The sequence below is a fragment of the Melanotaenia boesemani genome, chromosome 5, assembly GCF_017639745.1.
Source record: "Melanotaenia boesemani isolate fMelBoe1 chromosome 5, fMelBoe1.pri, whole genome shotgun sequence".
Classification (NCBI taxonomy): domain Eukaryota; kingdom Metazoa; phylum Chordata; class Actinopteri; order Atheriniformes; family Melanotaeniidae; genus Melanotaenia; species Melanotaenia boesemani.
Genome location: NC_055686.1, coordinates 12,271,314 through 12,290,992, shown reverse-complemented (window position 1 = coordinate 12,290,992; position 19,679 = coordinate 12,271,314). Strand labels below are relative to the sequence as shown.

Genomic DNA, 19,679 nt, shown 5'->3' with positions numbered 1-19,679 from the left:
AAATATATACATTTATAGAGGTAAACAGGTTGAGATAGTTTGTCTAACCCTAACCATAGAAAAATTACATAATATATAATTATAATTATTCTTGTGTGGCACATAGCTGATGAGAAAATGGATATTTGGTCATTCTCATTTGCACATACAGACATGATTACATATAGAAGAATTTATTTTTGTCACCTTTGACTGATAAAATAAGATTGCAGGCATTCTGAAATACTGATAAAAGTCTGAGTAGGTATGGACATTTTAAACTTTTTATGTATTCATGAAGTCAACTGTACTGTTTGGTATAAATGTGTGTTTTGAATATACTTTTTGTCTAGTTAAAGTCAGAGATAAAAAACAAAGTGATTGAAGAACTGATTAATAAAACAAGAGTTTCTTGACCCAACTCCAGTTCCTATAATATATTAACAACCCTCTGAAGGATTTAATCAGTGGCCATATGGGATGGCTAGAGGGGTCAGGGCCAAGGTCCACCCCTGTCTCAGTCCACTGAGCTATGGAGTTATCATTGCGACTAATTCCTAAACAAGCAGAGAGGCATTCTGAGAGCAGACAAGTATTTCTTTGCAACATCACTTTTTGAGGAGTACATATTTTTGTTCAAATAATAAATGGGCTAAGACATATGATGGGCTATCTGCAACTTGTGATAGACGTTGGAGGTCTCCTGCAAATCTCAGTTTCATTCATCAACAAAATTATTCCCATTGGCTGTTTCACAGTGTAACTATGACAACATATTTGTCTCCAGTCAGAATACCTGAGGCACAATAATAACGCCATACCAAGCGTGAACAGCAAAGTTTCCAAAAAAAAGAACAAGCGAGCCAAGCAGCTGAGCAGATACCTACCACACGTAACTGAGGAATGATAATGACTTCATCATCCTCATCAAACAAAACCTTATGATGTTTCAGGACGTTGACAAAGTCAGCCTCTGTGTAGCAGCCATCGTGGTACTCTGGCAGGTTGGATATCATCAAGCGCTTTGGTCCCCAAGGACAGATCTGCAAATAACAGAGAAGAACAGGAGTGAATGAGGCTCAGACATTTCACTTATGACTACAGCATTTCAAATTAATTAAATGATGAAGTTTTATTTTGTTAAGTGTTAAGTGCAGATGTCATGACTCAGCATTTTCAGCCTAAATTAGATGTATGAATAAATGAGTAGAAATAAAAAAAATCCACTTCAATAACAAAATGCGTCCCTGTATTACTGAGAAGAAAAGTGTAACAGGAGAAGCATATTATAAGATATATATATATATATATATATATATATATATATATATATAATGATCTGTTCAAGAAAAGAAGGGTGAGTCCAGTATGTACTTCTGAATGTAGGATCATCAATTTTCTTACCTTTTTCCTGGACTTAAACTCTAAATCAGTCATTCTTTAAACAGAGTTTGCTTTTAGAGACCGCATCTTTAGACAGAGGAACACGTCAAAGGTGCACATGTTGACACTATTAACACTGAGAAAACTTACCTTTGACGACTTCTCAGGACAACGAATACTCTTAGAAAGAAGCTCTATTAGGAGTAGAAAAAAAAAAGTCAAAGCTTGTCAAGAAAAGTTCCACATGCTGACATTTCTGATCTACATGCAGAGATCTTACTGAATTCTATATTGTATTTTCCTATCTTCTCCCCAGGAGTCAGGGAGTCGTAACCAGCTGAGAACGTGGGTGCACATGGATGCTCTTTGCTCTCGGCAGCTTGCTTGGTGGACTCATTTTTGCAGGATGTAGTAGCTTCAGTCATCACAGGTGGATCTTTCCCAACAGCTGTTCCTTGAGTATTTTGGGGCTCTGGAGCATCTTCAAAAGATGACATGAAATTAATATGGTTTGTTGTATTTTTAAAGATTGCTTAACATTTCTGTTATATAAAAAAAGGCTTGTTTTTCTTCACTCTCAAAAAAGCTAAAATGTTGGATTTTATAAAAAAAAAAACTAAATTATGAGGATGACAAATTGTGATTGTACCACACTGCGTCATTTGAGTAAGTCTGTCACAATTACTTAATTAGTAATTAACTGACCTGGAAATAGTAGTGATAAAAGCAGGGCTGGGCAAGTTAATGTGTTATTATAGCTTTTAGTAATAAATTAATTAACGCCAACAAGTATTTTATGACATGTTAATGTAGTTTTTTTCAAAGTATTTTGCTCTCTGGTTCTGAATACAAACACACCACACAGGAGAGGAGCACCAGTGTGCGATGTTGGTCATCATGTGTCTCAGTCTTTAAGAGCATTTCAGGAAGCTCACATGAACCGGTGTTGTGTTGAAGTCTGTTCCCTCTACATTTCTGCTGAAGCTTCGCTCCGTCCACATGGGGACAAAAGAGCTGGCTGAAAACTCATCCCTGATGTACTGAACTTGTTTCATGAAGTTACTATGGAAAGTGTAAAGATTCTCTCTCTTTTCCAGCAGGGAAACACCTGATGACTGGATATCTAGTCTCAGATCATTCCCTGTGTTCTAAAGGAAAGCAGCTTCACACAACACTGACTTGTTGCTGTTTAGAAAATGAATCATAAAATCTTCATCCTTCAAAATTTACATTTAATTTTATTACACTAATGTTTAAATAGAAAGTTACAAGAAATATTTGCGTTAAAAGGAATACTGGAGTTTAAAAATTGCTAAATAAAGTGTTTAAAAACCAAATGTTACTGGACTTTTATTCGCACACCAGTACTTGAAATATATGTGAAATACATTATGTTTGAACTCATCCAGAGCTTCACTGATGTTCAGAAACTATTAAAAAACATCAGTAAGAAGCACAGATTATTATCATCCATTAAGTGGCCTGAAATTTACCTTTTTGCTCCAGTTTTGTCTTTGGCTTTGAAGGCGGAGCAGCTTCGGCTGAGCTTCCTGCAGCCTGCGGTTGCTTCTCTGAAGCGTTTGTCCTGGTTTTCGGCTCCTGAGCAGCAGGTTTTGCATTTGGCACTGGACTCTGTTGAGCTTGTGATGAAGCTTTAACCAAGGGTTTCTGAGTTTTGAGGGTCTGTGGTGACTGAGGTGGAGCAGCAGATGAAGAGGGAGACGTACCAGCTGTGGTCTTGGTACTGGTTTGAGGATCACTCTCACTGGGTTTAGTTTGCAAGGTCTTCGTCTCTGCCAGTTTTTGTCCTTTGTCGTCAGCAGAACCTGCAGCTTTCTTAACTTTTGCCTCGTCTGCTTTTATCATTAGCTTTGGTTCAGCATCTTTCACCTCTTTTGTCTCAACATCAGCCTTGACAAGTTCTACCTGTTGCTTAATTTGAGGAGTTGTTTTTGTCTCAACCCTGGCTGCGTCTTTGCTGCTGGAAGCTTCAGCCACATTGGGCTGGTTTTCTAAACTTGCAGACGTGGACGGCACGTTAACTGGCTTTGCTTCGGTTTCTTCCATCTTTTCCTTCATCTCGGCTCTCGCCGTGGTTGGATTATCCCCGCCAGGTTGAGAAGTCTGAGAGGCCAAAGCCGTTTCCACTTTGGAGGCCAAGCCAACGCCAGGATGTTCAGCCACTTTTTCTTTCAGTCCTATTTTCTCTTGATCATCGCTTGCCTCCACAGCAGCAGTGGAGGCTGTGGTGGTCTCAGTTCCCACTTTCTCACTGGTCTCTTTCATTATGTCACTTGGGGTGGTGCCTTTTGGTTCTGTTGTGATGGTTTTAGAGAGACTGGACCCAGCTGAGGCAGCTGGTTTTGCAGAAGCAGGTGTACTGGTTTGGAGAGCAGGTTGGGTCCCTTTATCAGAGGTAACAGGGGGAGGAAGCTGTGCTTCACCTTTCACAGTCGGGGTCTTGGCTGTGATTCTGGTGGTGTCTCCCTCAAAGTTTACTGTAACCTCCCCCAAGTCTTTTAGACGCTGCTTGAAGCTCTTCAAACTGAAAATAAAAAAAGGAGAACTTTTTGTTTGTTGCTATTAAACATGGCTGAACAATTGCTAATCTGGTGAAGCAAATGTAAACATTGTCTTTTTTATCTAATAGCATAACTGTGTTAGAAAATTACTGATTACTGAAACAAAACTTCAGAGCCACAGTGGGTAGTTTTGACTTTAATAGTTAATGTTTTAATAGTTAATTTTTTTAACAGATACCAATAAGCAATATAGTTTATTTTTAACATGACATATCCAAACCTAAGTGGGATTCTTCTAAATACTTTTGGCACATATATAAGTCTTTTGTCCATCAGGCCAAATATGTCAGCGTTGGATCTGACGTCTGAGACTGGCATCACAGAAATATATCATCCCTGAACGTCAGAGTAAAGACAAAACTTTTTTTCTGGTTTACAGATGAGAATAGATGGAATAAAACAAAACAAAACAAAAAAAAAAACATCCTTCCCCTACAGAAGTGGCAAGTGAAAGCAGTGCTCATGTATTCCTACAATCAGAGGAATGTGTTATTTGATTAGACAGCTGACCCTGTGTCAGGATGACCTGAGCATGACGATCACTGCATTGCCTGATTGTCTAATATTTTCTTTCCCTGGCAGCAAAAACGTCTGTTGCTCAAAGAAAGAAACCATGTTTGTTTGTTTCTCTGGAAATGAGATCAGTCTGAAGGTGAAGAGAGGAGTACTCAGTGGATATTTGGCACTTATCACGTTGAAAAATGTCAGTTTTCTTTGCTACATTTTAAAATGTCTCTATTAAAAAAAACAACAAAAAAAAACATGTTTTATTCTCTAAAACAAATCATACCTATGTCAATGGACAATAAGGCCTTGGTAGTTTGTCACCAGAAAGATATCCCAGTAGACAGTTTTTCTGTTATTTACTGTTAAGGTCTTTCTTACAAACGTCTGTGTTTTCAGTGTTTCGGAGAGTCTGTTTCTTTTTTCTTTCAGAATGGAAGTTATTTTAATGGTTTGTGCACCAAAACAGAGTTTACATGGGAGTTCGAATTAGGTGTGAAAATTAGGGAAGAACTCTCATCTAAGTTATGTCAAAGAAGTCTGATAATCCTGGTATTTCCAGAATTGTCTCCATCAGACCTATATCATGCCAAAGAAGTTGCATAAGTATAAACCAGGAATTTCCACCTTGTGTTTTAGATGTTGTATAGAAAAGGGTTCATTCCTGCACTGTACCTGATCACGTACAAAACCTACTACTTCCTGGCTGAACCTCTCTCATACAATAACACAACACTTACGACTTTATCTCCCACTAGATCCTCAAATCTTTTTGTTAGGAGACTTCACAATGATTGATGTACAAGTTAAAAAAGCCCAAAAGAAGTTCCTTGCATCGGCCTTGTGCAGTAACCGGGACGTGCAAAACACGTACATGGAAATCTGACTCCCAACTTCCTCTAGCGCTTGAAAAGATCACAAATACAATTTTAAAAGGATTATAATTGATTTGTAGAGATCTGGCAACCCTATTAGATCTATATGGACAACTTGCCAACTTATAGAAGATTGTTTAAATTAATCTAGGTTACGAATACAATTATTTATTTTTCATTGTCAATATCGCTCATTTTATTTCACTGGTATCATTATTATTACCATCATTAGCACAATTATAATGATAATTGTTTTATGTAATTGCCTTTCACGCTGTTAATGGGTGTGAATGGGAAGAGGTTTGAAGTTATTTTGTATGTTGTTTTAAATCTTTAAATCAGAAATAAAATATTAAAAAAAAAAAATACTCACGACTCAACACGTCCAACTTTACTCCTGTGTAAAAAAATAAACATAAAAAACAAGGTAGGTAAGAAAAATGCATTAAAACTACTTTTTAAAAAAATGCTTACATTCATTACGACTTTTGGAAACACTAAAGAAAGTAATAGATCATTTATTTTAATGCTTTGCTCTGACTTAGAATGACACATACTGAGTGCTGCTGTAAGGTGCTATAGAAATAAACATTGATTAATACCATTCCTCAGGAGTGGTTACACAAGAGATGTTCTCCACCACCTTCGTCACATCAGTTACTTCAGCCATCTCAATGCAAATCTGACACAGAAAGACATTCATGAACATAGAAGACAAAAGCACAGGAGTAGATAGAAATTAGGATAGTAATAAATAAAGAACAAATCAATCATGAATAGAAATATTTCATTTATATGCAGGTCTTTTAGGGGTTGTGTACAGTTCACACTGCAGAGATTAAAAGGCTAATGTGAACATTAGCTTAACCACTGCTCTAGGGGATAAAACAGGTTCTTAAACTTGATGTGAAATCACTGATTGAGGTCTTCAGTTGCTTGATCCTTGCAATACACCAAACTGAATCTTAAGAGGAATTAATAATGCAGGTGTTTGTATCGTCATACCCTGTTAGCGAGGGGCAGGAAGCTGACAAAATCGGCAATGATTAGCACGGTGTTCATCACCATGATGATGAGTTGGACGGATATCTCGGACATCTCCACACATAGCAGTCGATCTTCGAGTGACTCGAGCTCTGGAACATGCTGAAAAAGAAAAACAACATAAAGTCAGCGTTAATAGAAAGAGGAAACCTGAAGTAGCTGCTCAATAGTAAATGATGAAACTTACGGCATTGCTCAATTTCATTAGTGTTCTGTACATGATCTCCTGCAAAAACAACAAAACAAGGACAGTTAAAATCTCAAAACATCACATTTACATTGAGGTGAGACATCAATGTTTGCATTAACTGATTCAGTTTTTATGTAGGTGCAAGTGGTTTAGCTTTAACATTCATAAGAATAAAATAAAATATACTTTGTCATTATACAACAATGTGCAACGAAATTAAGGTTCTCAGCCAATCCAGTGTGCAAGAAACAGAATAAATAGACATAATAAAAACAAACAAACAAAATAATTAAAACAATATAAAGAAATTTGGACAATGGGTGTTGAGTTAATTTGGGTTGGTTTGTCCCCTTGTATTGGCTTTTCAGTGAAATAAAGGTCAGCATGAAAAATTTAAAGTTCAAAATACAAAACACAAAGTCATGATGAATGCGTAAAACCTAGGGGTGGGACTGTAACGGGTTAATTACGATTAATTAGTTACCAAAAAATGAATACATTTAATTGTCATTTGAATTCTGAACAACATGGAAAGTTTGTCAGTGCAGAAGTTCTTAGTAAACTAATTAAACTGGTGCAAACGTCAGAGCTCGGCTAACAACTTAGCAACTTTGGCGCCATATTTAGCGAGTTTTCAGACTTCTCTAGCAACTATTTCAAATATTAGCGACTAGAGACAAATCTAGAGAACATTTCTGGTGATATTGCAGAGTTTTGGACAGGGATATTTTCTAATTCTTTTTCTACTGTTTTGAATTGAAATGCAATTCAATCGATTTTCCCAGACATTACCAAAGCTTGAGTTTACAATATTAATGGCTGTGTCTATTATTTGATTCAGTTGTCCACTAAAATACATTTCAATTAAATGTTGCTTTGGTGCAAATATTTTTTATGCAATTAATCGAGATTAATGACAAAGTCTCTAATTAATTAGATTTTTTTAAGCCAGTCCCACCACTAGAATCAGGCAATGCAGGACAAATAAACTAAATACAGCAAAATCAGTCAAGTTTCCGATATTTTAATCATGAAAAGGGTTAGGTTGCATTAAAACCATGATAGTCTGCAGGACTATGTATGATTGGGGGCTCTGATTATTTGGGGATCATAAAATTCTTCTGGACCAAGTTTGCATTAATGCTGCACTACTCAAACAAATCAGACCTTTTAAATAATGTATTCCCCTCCACACCATTGCAGACTGGAAACCAAGACACACAACAGAGACGAAAACTCGCTCTTCTGCTCGTTAATGCAGGACAACTTCTGTTTCACCACATCAGGCCAAACATGGAGCTGCATCAGATCCTAGCGAGAACTTTTACCGATTTTCCCACATCAGACCACGAGGTCAGCTCCTGGCTAGAGCCATTTTTTTTTCTCCCGCATGAGCGTTTTGTGTTTACCCACAATGCTCTGCATTGAACTCTATTGCTTTGTAGCCAGCGTCCTGTATTTTATTCATTTGAAGCAGACCAACACCTGCATTTGTAGGTGGATCACAGTTCACTTTTGTGATCCAAATCAGAAATTTTTTTGCACATCCACCATTCCCCAAACAAAGCGGGATTTCCAGGCAAACAGACTACGATCGTCTGATGAAATTTTTGATAATTTACTCAAATGTTAAAAGCCTTAATTGGGAATCCTCTCTAGTTACAAACACAAAGAAAAAAAATCACATTTTTCTGATAAATAATACACTAAATACACACATTTCTGCATTTTATTAGTAAGACTGCATGATCAGCATGCGTCACATTTTCACACATGATCATGCAGCTCTAATAACAATTATCCAAGAATATCCAACCCCTGCATACCTCACTGAATCCAGGTTTAGTTGGCTCTAAGACAAGGTGGGCGTTCAACACAGAGCCTTTGACAGAAACTGGAACTTTACTGTGATCTCTGGTAAAACAGAGGCGTGAACCATGGTCATGAAAATGCACAAAAGCCTGAAAAAAAAAGAGGGAAAAGAAATGAAAAATATGATGGCTTAACAATGTGGTAAAACTATTATGTGCTTTGTCCTTACCCTCCTCTGCAGTGGCAGGACCAGGATGTTGTAGTACAGAGCCTGAAGGTTCTGTTTGAGGAGATAAGGCCACACCAGCTTAGCCACGTCATTGTGTGTGTAGTGTCCTTCTGGCAAACCCGTCAACATGATTGTGCAAAACTTGTGGCTGTGAGCGCTAATATTCTACAGAAAGAAGACAACATTTAAGAGTGATATCTGCACAATGTATTTATTTTATTATTAGTCATTTATTTATATTTAAAAAATTCTACTTACTTGATTTGTGACCGTCAGAAAATCTAGAAATTAAAAAAAAAAAAAATTCTTAACAGTAGTCTCTTATAGTCAATACGAGGTGGCCAGATTTAAGTGTCAAAGTGCTTTTCTTACTTGGAATGATGAACCAAGGAGATGTAGTGGGGAACACAAAGGGAGGAGTTTTCATGGTGACACAAAATGGTGGAAAGCTGCCTTGTGGAACACCGCACTTCGTCGTCGGAGCAACTACTCCAGCAATAATATTTGCACTGTCGGGCAGAGCGTTCGCTGCCAGTCGTGGTGCTGCAGAAACAAATCCAATCGGACAGTTTTGTCTTAATATAACTGAAGAATAAAACATCTCCCATCGCATTCATGCTGCATTTATGATAACTGAACCTCGGGACCACATCAGCTTGAAGTGTAAATTCAGAGAACAGACTTACGCAGTGCTCCGGTGGAGCTTCGTGGTATTTTCATCCTGTAGATTTTATAAGTAGGACAATGTTTCAAGAGGCTGCACCACACTCCAAGCCGATCGGCATCACGAATGGACTCAAATTCGACAAACACCTGAAACACACACAGGAGAAAGATTAACAGGTTATTTAAATTCACTTTGCCAAGCGTACATGTAGGTGTGTGTGTGTGTGTTTTTATACCTTGTTAAGCAGAGGCAGGTAGTTTTTTACAGATTGAATTTTTGTCAAAGCTTTCCTGAGATCCCTGGACTGGCTTGGAGAGATGTTGCTGATGTAGATTACACTCGATCCATCATCAGTTACTTGCTGCTCCAAAAACAGAAAAAGAATTAAATGCTGTATTTCTTCAATTATTACATTAAGTATAAATGCAAGTAGAGACTAAGGAGCAAAAAATGCATTACTGATTTACATATGCAGTAAAAAAATGTATACAAATGGGTAGATTTAGTGTCCAAACTTTTATAAAAACCAAAATTATATTTTAAATCCATGCTGTAATTACAAGTCTAAGTGTGTACGTTACTTACAAAATTGATCAGCTCCATCAGAGACTTATAAAACCCAAACTGAAACAAAAACAAAGAAGTCACATTCACCAATTACTGATTAACATTTGGTGTCTTTTTTTGGTCACACCACTTAAAATGCAAAACTTGTTAAGATTAGTTTGTTACAGGTTGTGTGTCCACCCCTTATCCCATGGACTCTGTAGGGGTTGTTACACTTGCTGCAGTCCAAATGTTCTCTGTGGCAGTGGTTCTCAAACTTTCTGAGCCAAGACCCCGGGTATGAGAACCACTGCTCTATGGTGCAACGCCCAGATCCCATCTGCTAAGTAAAACATCTCGGTCTGCATTTAAACTGCAGATCTTAATGCTTAAATCTTTTCTTTTTTAAACGGAAATCTGATTTTTTTTGCGTGGTCGTTCACATGATTATTTTAATGCGACTTTAATCACACTGAAGTTCGAACGGTACGTGGCCCTGAAGTGACACACATGCACAGAGGAAAATGCAACGTCACACAGTGCGTAGTGTTTATGGAAGTAAATAGTACTTTCACAGCCAAACAACAAAATTACGCCCACTTGATGAATGAAAGATACTGACATAAAGGAGAGCACAGATGTTAACAATGCCCGTCTGTGCAGCAGCGGCTGCTACTTCTGTACAGAGGTATGTATAAACAGGCACTGCAGCCATTTGTCCGTGTCCTTGCTTGGCCATGTTTTGAAATACACTTGAACACAGCTCTGAACCTGTACGAACTTTCAAGTTTGGCTTGGACAGAACTGTCAGCCCAAATACTAATTAAGTCCAAAACTTCATTTTCTTTCCATTGAGTAGCTGCATCGTTATCCGTCATGATTAGATTTTGCTGCGTTCCGCTTCAACTGGTGCAGAATTGTGATGTTTGTCTCACTTTTTTGAAAAAAAAATTTAAAGTTTAAAATACAAAACACAAAGTCATGATGAATGCGTAAAACCTAGGGGTGGGACTGTAACGGGTTAATTACGATTAATTAATTACCAAAAAATGAATGCATTTAATCGTCGTTTGAATTCTGAACAACATGGAAAGTTTGTCAGTGCAGAAGTTCTTAGTAAATTAATTAAACTGGTGCAAATGTCAGAGCTCGGCTAACAACTTAGCAACTTTGGCGCTATATTTAGCGAGTTTTCAGACTTCTCTAGCAACTATTTCAAATATAAGCGACTAGCAACAAATCTAGTGAACATTTCTGGTGATATTGCAGAGTTTTGGAGACTGATGTAAAAGCTTGTAACGTTTATTCTTCTCAATGAGCCGCGGTGCTGACTCAGGCCCCTCCCCCATCCAAAAGCACTCAGAAGAGGCTTGGTCCAGTCAAAGCAGGAGCATTCCCTTCTACTCCATGACCTGATTCAAAGCCACCCTGGCTAACCGTCAGGTGTGTACGAAAAAAATCTACAAGTTAAAAGTACTGTAACATGTTGTAGACTCATGATCAGAGAACAACTGGAGCTGCTAGTTAAATTACTTAAAATGGCAAAGAGCCTGGGTATTCATAACAATGAAGGTTATGAACAACAGTGTTTTTTTTGGGATATTCTAAACAATAATAAATCGTAGTATTTCAAACAGGCTTACTGGTGACATCAAAATTCTGCTGGTCACGACGTGCAGACCAAGTTCAGATCCACTGAGCACAATCTTTTTCTTTCTCGAAGCTTTGACAGCCCAATGCACACTCTCATAACTTGGCATGAGTGCAAAAGCCTGAAAGGACAACCAGAAAAAAAACACACATTTATAACAATAACAAACAAGATTGTCCTCTAGGAATAATAAATTAACCTCATATTTAAAACCAGCCCAGATAGCTGGTACATTTTGGCTGAATCTTGGCTAGGTTTGGCACTTATGGCTCAGTTACAGCAACGGCAAGTGTCATGTGGGCCAGATTCGGCCTGAAAATATATCACAGCAATTTCCTCATGGTCCACTCGTGGTTGTTCACATGGCTGAGTTTTAACAACCACACTCACAAGGAGTCAAGGCTAAATACAGGTCAAACCGAACTGTAGATGTGGGCCAGACATTTTTTGCTATCTTTGAAGAGCTTACCATGCAGCTCTGAGGAATAACAAAGATGTTTGTGTCCTTATATTGAAAACCAAACTGGTGGAGCAGATTGGCAAGGTCAGCCTCTGTGTAGCTGCTGTCGTGATACTCCGGCAGGTTGGTAATCATCAATAGCCTTATCTGAGGTGAAAAAGCCTGGTTAAGAAAACGAGAAAAGAAAATTAATGATTTGAAAACCAGAAATGAAAACCTGGCCATTTTCAAACGTGACATAAAAAAATATATAGAAACAATCCTGTTTGTGTTTATTTTATAAGCCGTTTTTTTGTGAAGCTTTAACCTTACTGATAGCAGACGTTATCAGTAAGTTTTCAGGAGGTCAGGGACAGTCTGTCACACAGCAAAGCAATAAAACCTCATTTACCTGTTGTTTCACAGCAGTTTTATTATAAAACAAAAACATAACCACCCTGCAGAAAACCGTTATGTGGGAAGAGTTATGTATGTGCTGTATGTGGGGCAGTAACATGACCTAAGTGCTGGTGTTATGCCATGTTAGGCGATTCAATACCAAGTAAAGAACTAGTATCGTCAATAGCAATACCGATACTTCTTCACAGGGCTTTTAAAGTTAACGTGTTAATGCAGAGATTAATCTGTGGAATTAATGTGTTAATTATGTTAAACACAACAACAAAGCTAGCACTTGTGCCTTATTAAAAATCCGAATTTGGCTTTATCTCTGTGAGAGCAGCTGATTTGGGACATTTAGGTGCTTTGTCACAGCCGTGGAAAGAGTTAAAATAAGGAGTTATCCCACTTATTTTTGATTTTTTTTAGGTTTTTAAGCCTTACATTTATCATTTTTATTGAGTGTCCAGAAACAAAGTTATCACTAGTGCTATTTTAAAAATCTGAATTTGACATTATTAATACATTAGTATTCACTGATACAAATGTTGGCATCAATATTTGGATCCATCTGCCCACAACTACTGGCTGTGCATAGTCAAACAGAAATAAACAAGTGAAATTAAACAAACACCTTGCTTTGCAGAGAAATACACCAACACACACGTTGGAGAAAGTTGTTTTATAAGCTGTTGTTTTTTGAGAAACGACCAAAATGCTAGGTGCAGGTAGTAACCTGCAGTTATATATAATTTTAATTTGCTTTTGCTTCACATAAGTGTTTGAAAAACTTACTTTGGGTGACGTGATCTTCTGCAAACCACAACAAGCTGGAAAGAAGTGTCAAAAACAAAGAGTTAGACAGAAAAGAAGGAAATTTGTTCAAAGGTACAAGGTAACAACATATACACAGTTATTGGATTTCTTACTGATGATCTGTTTATGCAGAAGACTTCCAATCCTCTCTCCAACAGTCAGGGAGGAATTGGCAGCTGATGGAGACACAGCTGAAGCCGGTTGCTTGGTTACTGCTGCTGGTAATATGGCGACAGCTTTGGATGCTGAATCCATCTGGTTTTTCCCAAAAGTGACAGGATCTTTAAAAGAGGAAAGTCAATGAAAAGAATTATGAAAAATTTAAGTGAAATCAGAAAAAAACAACATTTTAGTGATTCATGTGATCTATCAAGGTGCTTTTAATTTTTTTAACTAATGAACAGATTTTTATCGCAGTAAATGCTCATTGTTTTGTTTTTATAACCAACAAACTGCTGGCAGAAATACCACATCCATAACAGATTAAACTACCAAATACGATTCTTACTTCAGGTAAGTTGGACTCATTTTTTTTCTTTTATAAAAAATAAATGATAGAAAATTCTCAGGTGCTTTACATTCACCCTTTTCTCCAACATACCTTTTCCTGGTGTTTCTGTTGGCATCTCTCCGACCATCTTTTTAGGCTCCAAAGCAGCTGTAGCTGAACTTCCTTTAACCTGATTTTGCTTTGGCAAAGCATCCGTCTCTGGTCCTTGTGCAGAAGACAACCCTGGACCTGTGGTCTTCTTTTGGACCTGTGGTGAAGCTTTGGCTGAGGTGTCTAAAAGTGTGATGGTAGTCAGCTGTGATTCAGGTGAATCAGTAGGTTTAGGTGGAGACTCTGTACTGGTTGCTGTGCGACTCTCACTGGGTTTAGTAGGTATGGCCTTTACATTTGTCAGATTCTGTCTTGTTTCCTCAGCAGAGCTTTTAGTTTCTCCTACTCCTGTCTTTTTCTGCTCCAATGATCCGGCATCTTTGACCACTTCTGATGCAGCATCAGCAGGTTCTGCTTGTTGCATCTTGTGAGGAGCGGTTTCACTTCTTGTTTCTACAAATCTAGTTGTGTCTTTCGGGACCAATGTGGACTCTTGAACCTTTGTTTCCAATTTGTCTGTATTTGAAGTATCGGGAGCCTCTCGCTGACTTCCTGAGGTTACAGATTTGGACGGCACATTTGTGGACTTTGCTGCAGTTTTTTCCACTATGACCGCTGTCCCGGCTCCTCCTTCAGTCAAATTTTCCTTAGTGGGTTGAGATGCCCTTATAGTCGAGTCTTTTGCTTTGGAAGCCAAGACAACATGTGGAGGTTTGGTGGAGCTTTCCTCAGACTTGATTTCGGATTTAGCAATGGTGGACCCAGTGGAAGCAGCTGGTTTTGTGGAGGCAGGCTGCACCCCTTTATTAGAAGTCTCAGAGGGGGGAAGCTGTGCTTCGCTTTTCACAGCCGGCGACTTGGCCTTGATGTCTGTGGTTTCCACCTCAAGGTTTATTGTGGTCTCACCTGAGTCTTCTAAACGCTTTTTTAGGCTCTTCAGACTGGAATCCAAAGAGAAAACAGAGTTTTCTAGTGTTTACTATACAGTGACATAAAAAGGGCATTGTTATATCACCCAGAGCTCCTCAGCTTAACGCAATTAACAGCATAATGTAAAGAGTCATTTTTATCATCTCGATCTAAAAAACATTTTCTGAAAAGCCCAATAAATGTTAACATAATGATATTTATTGCTTATAGTGAAATGTGTGTGGCTTTTTAAAACTTTTCATTTCTGGTTTTTACCATACAATCAAAGTCAGGTTACAATAATCTATTCTGAAATAAACCACACAGAGCAGAATATATATATATACTGTCTCAGAAAAACTTCATCTTTATTTATTTTCAGTAATTTGTCAATTATAGAGCTGCATTCGTGGAGCCATCAACTAATCCTTGCCCTAAAACAAAGTCATCATATTGATTACTATCACGATTGTGCTGACATATTTTGACCCCCTTAAAATGACCCAGAAAACAAAGTTAAATACTCACGTTATAATGCGCCCAACTTTGCTCCTGCGTAGGAGAAAATAGAAGGTCATATAAGTAGTAATCTCATATTTATATGTCCTGCTTATGCTTGTTTCTTCCATCTTAAACAACCTATTAAGCCCTGAGGCTCCATCTATTCATGGACGAGGTGCTGCATCAGGGCCAGCTCACAAGTTTACCCATTAAGAATTGAAAGCTAACGTCAAGTGGCCCTCAAAAATAGAATCCAAGTTTCAGCAGGAAACAAACAAAACAAAAAGAGCTAGACTTTGTCGTGTTTCTGCTAGCAGCAGCTTAGAGGGTAAAAGATACGAGGATGAGGAGAAAGCAGCCAGTTGCTCCACTGTGGAGAAAAGGGGGACGTAACAGACAGGCAGTGTAATTACCCAACCAAACTACAAATGCATGCATGGTAACTCAACTAGGAAGACTAATTTCCAGCTTTTGCAACTTTTCCTTATACTCCCCGAGGAGAGCATTGTGCTCCTCTCATCTTTCCTTTAAATCAACCCTTCATTTAAAGATTTCTATTTGTATAACAGAAACTCTTCCAAACACATTTACACTGGTGAATTATTTGCTCTAATCGAGTAATGCAATTTTAATAGAAAAAGAGATTCACATTGTTAATTTCTTAAAGCATACCAGGTTTTGTGTGTAGATAAGTCTGTCCTGGCAGAAACCTCCTCCACCACCTGCGTTACACCTCTGGAACCAACCATCTCAATGCATATCTGAGGCAGAAAGATAAAAATAAACAAAGAAGGTAAAATTACAAACAAATAATACAAAATAAAAACTGTTTTTATTACATTAATACAACCCTGACCTATTTCAAGAAATCAGACAAAAAATATCTTATGACTTATGACGGGAGCAGTTTTTTCACTGCTAGCAAAACATGGAGAAATTTGTAAAAGTACCAATGAGCAAATTAGATTTCAACTACCAACAAGAAGACAACAAAATATGATGAGGCCCATTTTGCCCCAGGCTTGACCAGGTAATGGTCGAACAATGGTCGCCAGTGGCTAATAAAGAGAGAACACAGTGTGTTGTAGGTCTCAAAATATCAGCATCTGACTGTATAAGCCAAACAACTTACAGCGCTATTTGGGGACTTATCCTGAAGACAAATAAAAGCCTGATGGTTACTTTAAAATAAACTACTCAACTGTCACAAACAGCAGAGTTGTTTTACTAAAGCAGCATCCGTCTCATCAAAAGCTCAACTCACCTGAAGTAGATTACAGAGTTTACTGGTTTAAAACGCCTCCCACTGTAGTGGAGGAACTGATGATTCCTCCTGCCACTGACATGGTTTAAACTACAGTTTATGAAGAAGCAGCCAATAAACTAAAAACTATTATTTCATGGTAAGTTTCTTTGTAAGCATAGGAGCGCATGTGACAAGAGGGATTGAAATTATTGTTGTTGATGAAAAGGGGGCCCTGCAGAAAAAGCTTAGGAGCCACTGCTGTATTTGTAAATTGACGTTTTAATATTCCCAAAATGTTAAATTAGTATAGTATTATAGTATAATAGTAGTATAATGCATTTTCAGATCTGCAGACCAGGTTTGTGAGGATCTCCACCGCACAAAACTAAATGTGGATAGTGTAGGTGTTTCTGTTCTCGTACCCGGTTGGCGAGTGGCATGAAGTTGACAAAAGAAGCAATGGATGCCACCTCTTTCATAACCCTCTTGATTAAGTCCACACTTATTTCAGAGATCTCCACGCACAGCAGCCGCTCCTCCAGATGCTCCAGCTCTGGTGCATGCTAAAAAAAAAAAAAAATGTCAGTGTTAAAATACTTCTTTTTACTTACTTAGCTGCAGATTTCAGTGCTGAAATGACTTACAGCATTGCTCCATTTCATCAAAGATCTGTACATGATCTCCTGTAAGAACAACACAAAGACTGTCAGCAAATTCTACAAAAAGGCTTTTGGTGTTGTTTTTTGCATCATGATTAAATGTGAAATGTGTTGCCACTGCAGGTTAGACAGGCAGGATAATAATAACAAACAAGATAAAAACTGTGCTAAAGACAAAAAAGGACCAAAAAGTTCTGACTGATACACATATATCATCACCATTATGTGAAAGACATTTTAATACTGCTTGATAACAGAATAATAGGGTTTATTAAGCTTGAAGAAACTTTGGAGCTTGATTGATGTAAAGACTGTAGCATATTGATAGTCCCGCCCCCCCCCCCCCCGTCAGCATACCTCCCTGGATCCAGCATGCACGTCCTGTAAGACGAAGTGAATTTGGAGCTTGCAGCCTCTGATGGAAACTGGATTTCTGATGTGATTTTGGACAAAACTGCTGCAAGCATCCCGGCTGCAGAAAAACACGAAGGCCTGCAAGTAAGAACAGAAAGAAGGAAAAGTTTTAGGATACAATTACAGTTACATTAAAACTAATTGTTACTTACATGTCTTGATTATTCTGTAATGCAAGGGCAGAAATTATGACAAAAACACTGATTAGTCTGCTGACATGGATATATTATGCATCAGCGGGAGTCTTCCACTGCTTCTCGAGATGCATCGTGGCAACGTGCAGGGGGCATTCAGCTAAGAAGGTTAATTTAAGTTAGACTAAGGTGTCAACATATAATTTGAAAGTCCAGTATTGGTTAGATAATGCATTAAAGCTGCACTACTGTACATTGGTAGACTTTCACATAGGCCTGTCACGATAACAAATTTAGCTGTACGATAAATTTTCTCAGAAATTATCGCGATAAACGATAATATTGCGCAAAGCGCTAATGTGTCATTTTGAGACCATTCTCAACTAATATAATAATAATAATGCAAGTACACATTTTCAAAGATCAATAAACTAAATAAATAAAAGCGCCTTTTTCACATAAGCCGGGACGCCGGCCCAAAAGTAATGCAGCCCACTGGGAATCCTCCCAAACCTCTCGATTAGCCGGCATTGCTCTTAATGTGTATTTTGTCAAATACGCTAGTGTTAACCATTCCCGCTTCTTATCCGCCGATAGTAGTCGGAGGACACGGGGGAGATCCGTCCTCTCCAGGGCCGAAGTGGAGTTGGCTTCGGGGTTAACTCCCAATTACTCTCTTCTCTCGCCGCTCACGGCGTGGAGCACCATAAAAAAAAGGAAACAGCGGTTGTGCTGAGAAACGGCTTTATTATAACGCACCGTTATTGTTTTTCCTGACTGTTCTGCCTAACCGCTCCGTCTCTTCTCTTCACACCTTTTCTTCTTCTGCTACTCTCGTTCCTCATAAGCTCTTCTTCTCCTCCCTCTGCGCTCACGCTCACTCTCACGCGCACTGAGCTGCTGGATCGCACACACAAAGTTAGACACATCGCACAACACTAGTATATAGGCTGACTCTATTTGCGTAATGTGCCTGCGGATTACAGGGGTTATTACGGTAGACCAGGAAGTGGGGGCTTTGTACTGACGTCGTAAGCTAGATGTGTGTGTTCTGCTTACATGTGGGGAGCAGCGAAATGATAAAAGAGGAGGTGCTTGCATCTATTATTTCTCCATTCGACTTATTTACATATTTCAGCATGAGAATCGGAGGTTTAGCGCGAGAGCGTGAGAAGCCACTTAAATGCGCAAGTCTCACGGCCATTGCGTGTTGGCAGCCCTGCAAAACAAATGCGGCTTACCGGCTCGTGCTGCAACATGCTGCAGTCAAGTATGACACCAGAGAGATCACTCCGCAACAAACCAGAGCGTTGAGTCGAAATACGCCATAGTGAAACCTATTGTCATACACAGTTTATGGTAAAGGGGGGACTAATAAAAATTATCGCGGCCGGCAAACTTATCGTGCTCTTATTTTCTTATCGTTCAATTAATTGACTTATTGCTTATCGCGACAGGCCTACTTTCACACAATGGCACCCCTAAAGAAGGTTAATTTAGCATTCGTTTTGTATCCTGTCTCTTCTCTGAGCTCTCTCTCAGTCCGATGTTGACTTGTCTCTTCTCTAGTTCTGTCTTTTTCTCTCTTTCTTTTCCTTACTTTCTCTGATAATGGTCACTTTTGTTTCTTTGCTGAATCAGCCATGTTTAGACTTAGACTTCGAATTCAACTTAACTTTATTAATCCCTTGGGACGACTCCCTCGGGAAATTCAAAATTCCAGCAGCACAATAGAAAAAGCAGGTAATAGAAAAGAGCAAAATGAGTAAAAAGAGCAACACACAGATAAATAAGATAAAAATAAAGATAAATAAGGTAAAAGAGCTAGATATGGCTTGTATAGAATATGAGTTGAAATTATTACACTACGGATGAAGATAAGGTTATTGCACCAGGGAAAGTGTCCATCTCTGTGTGTGCCTGTAATTGCATGAGTAGATGTAAATGGCTAACCCCCCTTTTTTAACTGTTCTCTATGTTTTATGTGCTCCTCTCTGTCCTCCTCTCCCAAGTGAGGAGTTGTAGAGTGTGATGGCATGATGGACAAAAGAGTTCTTAAGCCTGTTGGTCCTACACTTGGGAAGGAGAAGTCTTTCACT

The 19,679-nt window shown here is 38.5% G+C and overlaps 1 protein-coding gene and 1 long non-coding RNA gene across 12 annotated transcripts in view; one reads left to right on the top strand and one right to left on the bottom strand.

Moving 5' to 3' along the window:
* The window catches only part of LOC121639498, an 80,862-nt gene that overhangs the window by 13,294 nt on the left and 47,889 nt on the right, over positions 1 to 19,679 (bottom strand). For all 11 annotated transcript variants that reach the window (XM_041984778.1, XM_041984788.1, XM_041984777.1 and 8 more), the window contains 25 exons: positions 17,390 to 17,524; positions 17,018 to 17,056; positions 16,796 to 16,936; positions 15,800 to 15,888; positions 15,155 to 15,178; positions 13,718 to 14,658; positions 13,230 to 13,397; positions 13,096 to 13,130; positions 11,932 to 12,084; positions 11,455 to 11,583; positions 9,851 to 9,889; positions 9,501 to 9,626; positions 9,285 to 9,411; positions 8,971 to 9,141; positions 8,857 to 8,879; positions 8,599 to 8,763; positions 8,384 to 8,518; positions 6,555 to 6,593; positions 6,329 to 6,469; positions 5,926 to 6,005; positions 5,697 to 5,720; positions 2,856 to 3,907; positions 1,643 to 1,843; positions 1,513 to 1,556; positions 867 to 1,022 (listed from right to left, as the gene is read on the bottom strand). In XM_041984778.1, coding sequence (XP_041840712.1) covers positions 867 to 1,022; positions 1,513 to 1,556; positions 1,643 to 1,843; positions 2,856 to 3,907; positions 5,697 to 5,720; positions 5,926 to 6,005; positions 6,329 to 6,469; positions 6,555 to 6,593; positions 8,384 to 8,518; positions 8,599 to 8,763; positions 8,857 to 8,879; positions 8,971 to 9,141; positions 9,285 to 9,411; positions 9,501 to 9,626; positions 9,851 to 9,889; positions 11,455 to 11,583; positions 11,932 to 12,084; positions 13,096 to 13,130; positions 13,230 to 13,397; positions 13,718 to 14,658; positions 15,155 to 15,178; positions 15,800 to 15,888; positions 16,796 to 16,936; positions 17,018 to 17,056; positions 17,390 to 17,524 — 4,377 coding nt within the window. The remainder of the gene's footprint in view (positions 1 to 866; positions 1,023 to 1,512; positions 1,557 to 1,642; positions 1,844 to 2,855; positions 3,908 to 5,696; positions 5,721 to 5,925; positions 6,006 to 6,328; positions 6,470 to 6,554; positions 6,594 to 8,383; positions 8,519 to 8,598; positions 8,764 to 8,856; positions 8,880 to 8,970; positions 9,142 to 9,284; positions 9,412 to 9,500; positions 9,627 to 9,850; positions 9,890 to 11,454; positions 11,584 to 11,931; positions 12,085 to 13,095; positions 13,131 to 13,229; positions 13,398 to 13,717; positions 14,659 to 15,154; positions 15,179 to 15,799; positions 15,889 to 16,795; positions 16,937 to 17,017; positions 17,057 to 17,389; positions 17,525 to 19,679) is intronic.
* On the top strand, positions 18 to 18,403 carry LOC121639506. The gene is made up of 3 exons (XR_006010175.1): positions 18 to 28; positions 10,352 to 10,354; positions 18,145 to 18,403. It is a non-coding gene; the product is annotated as an uncharacterized LOC121639506 (long non-coding RNA).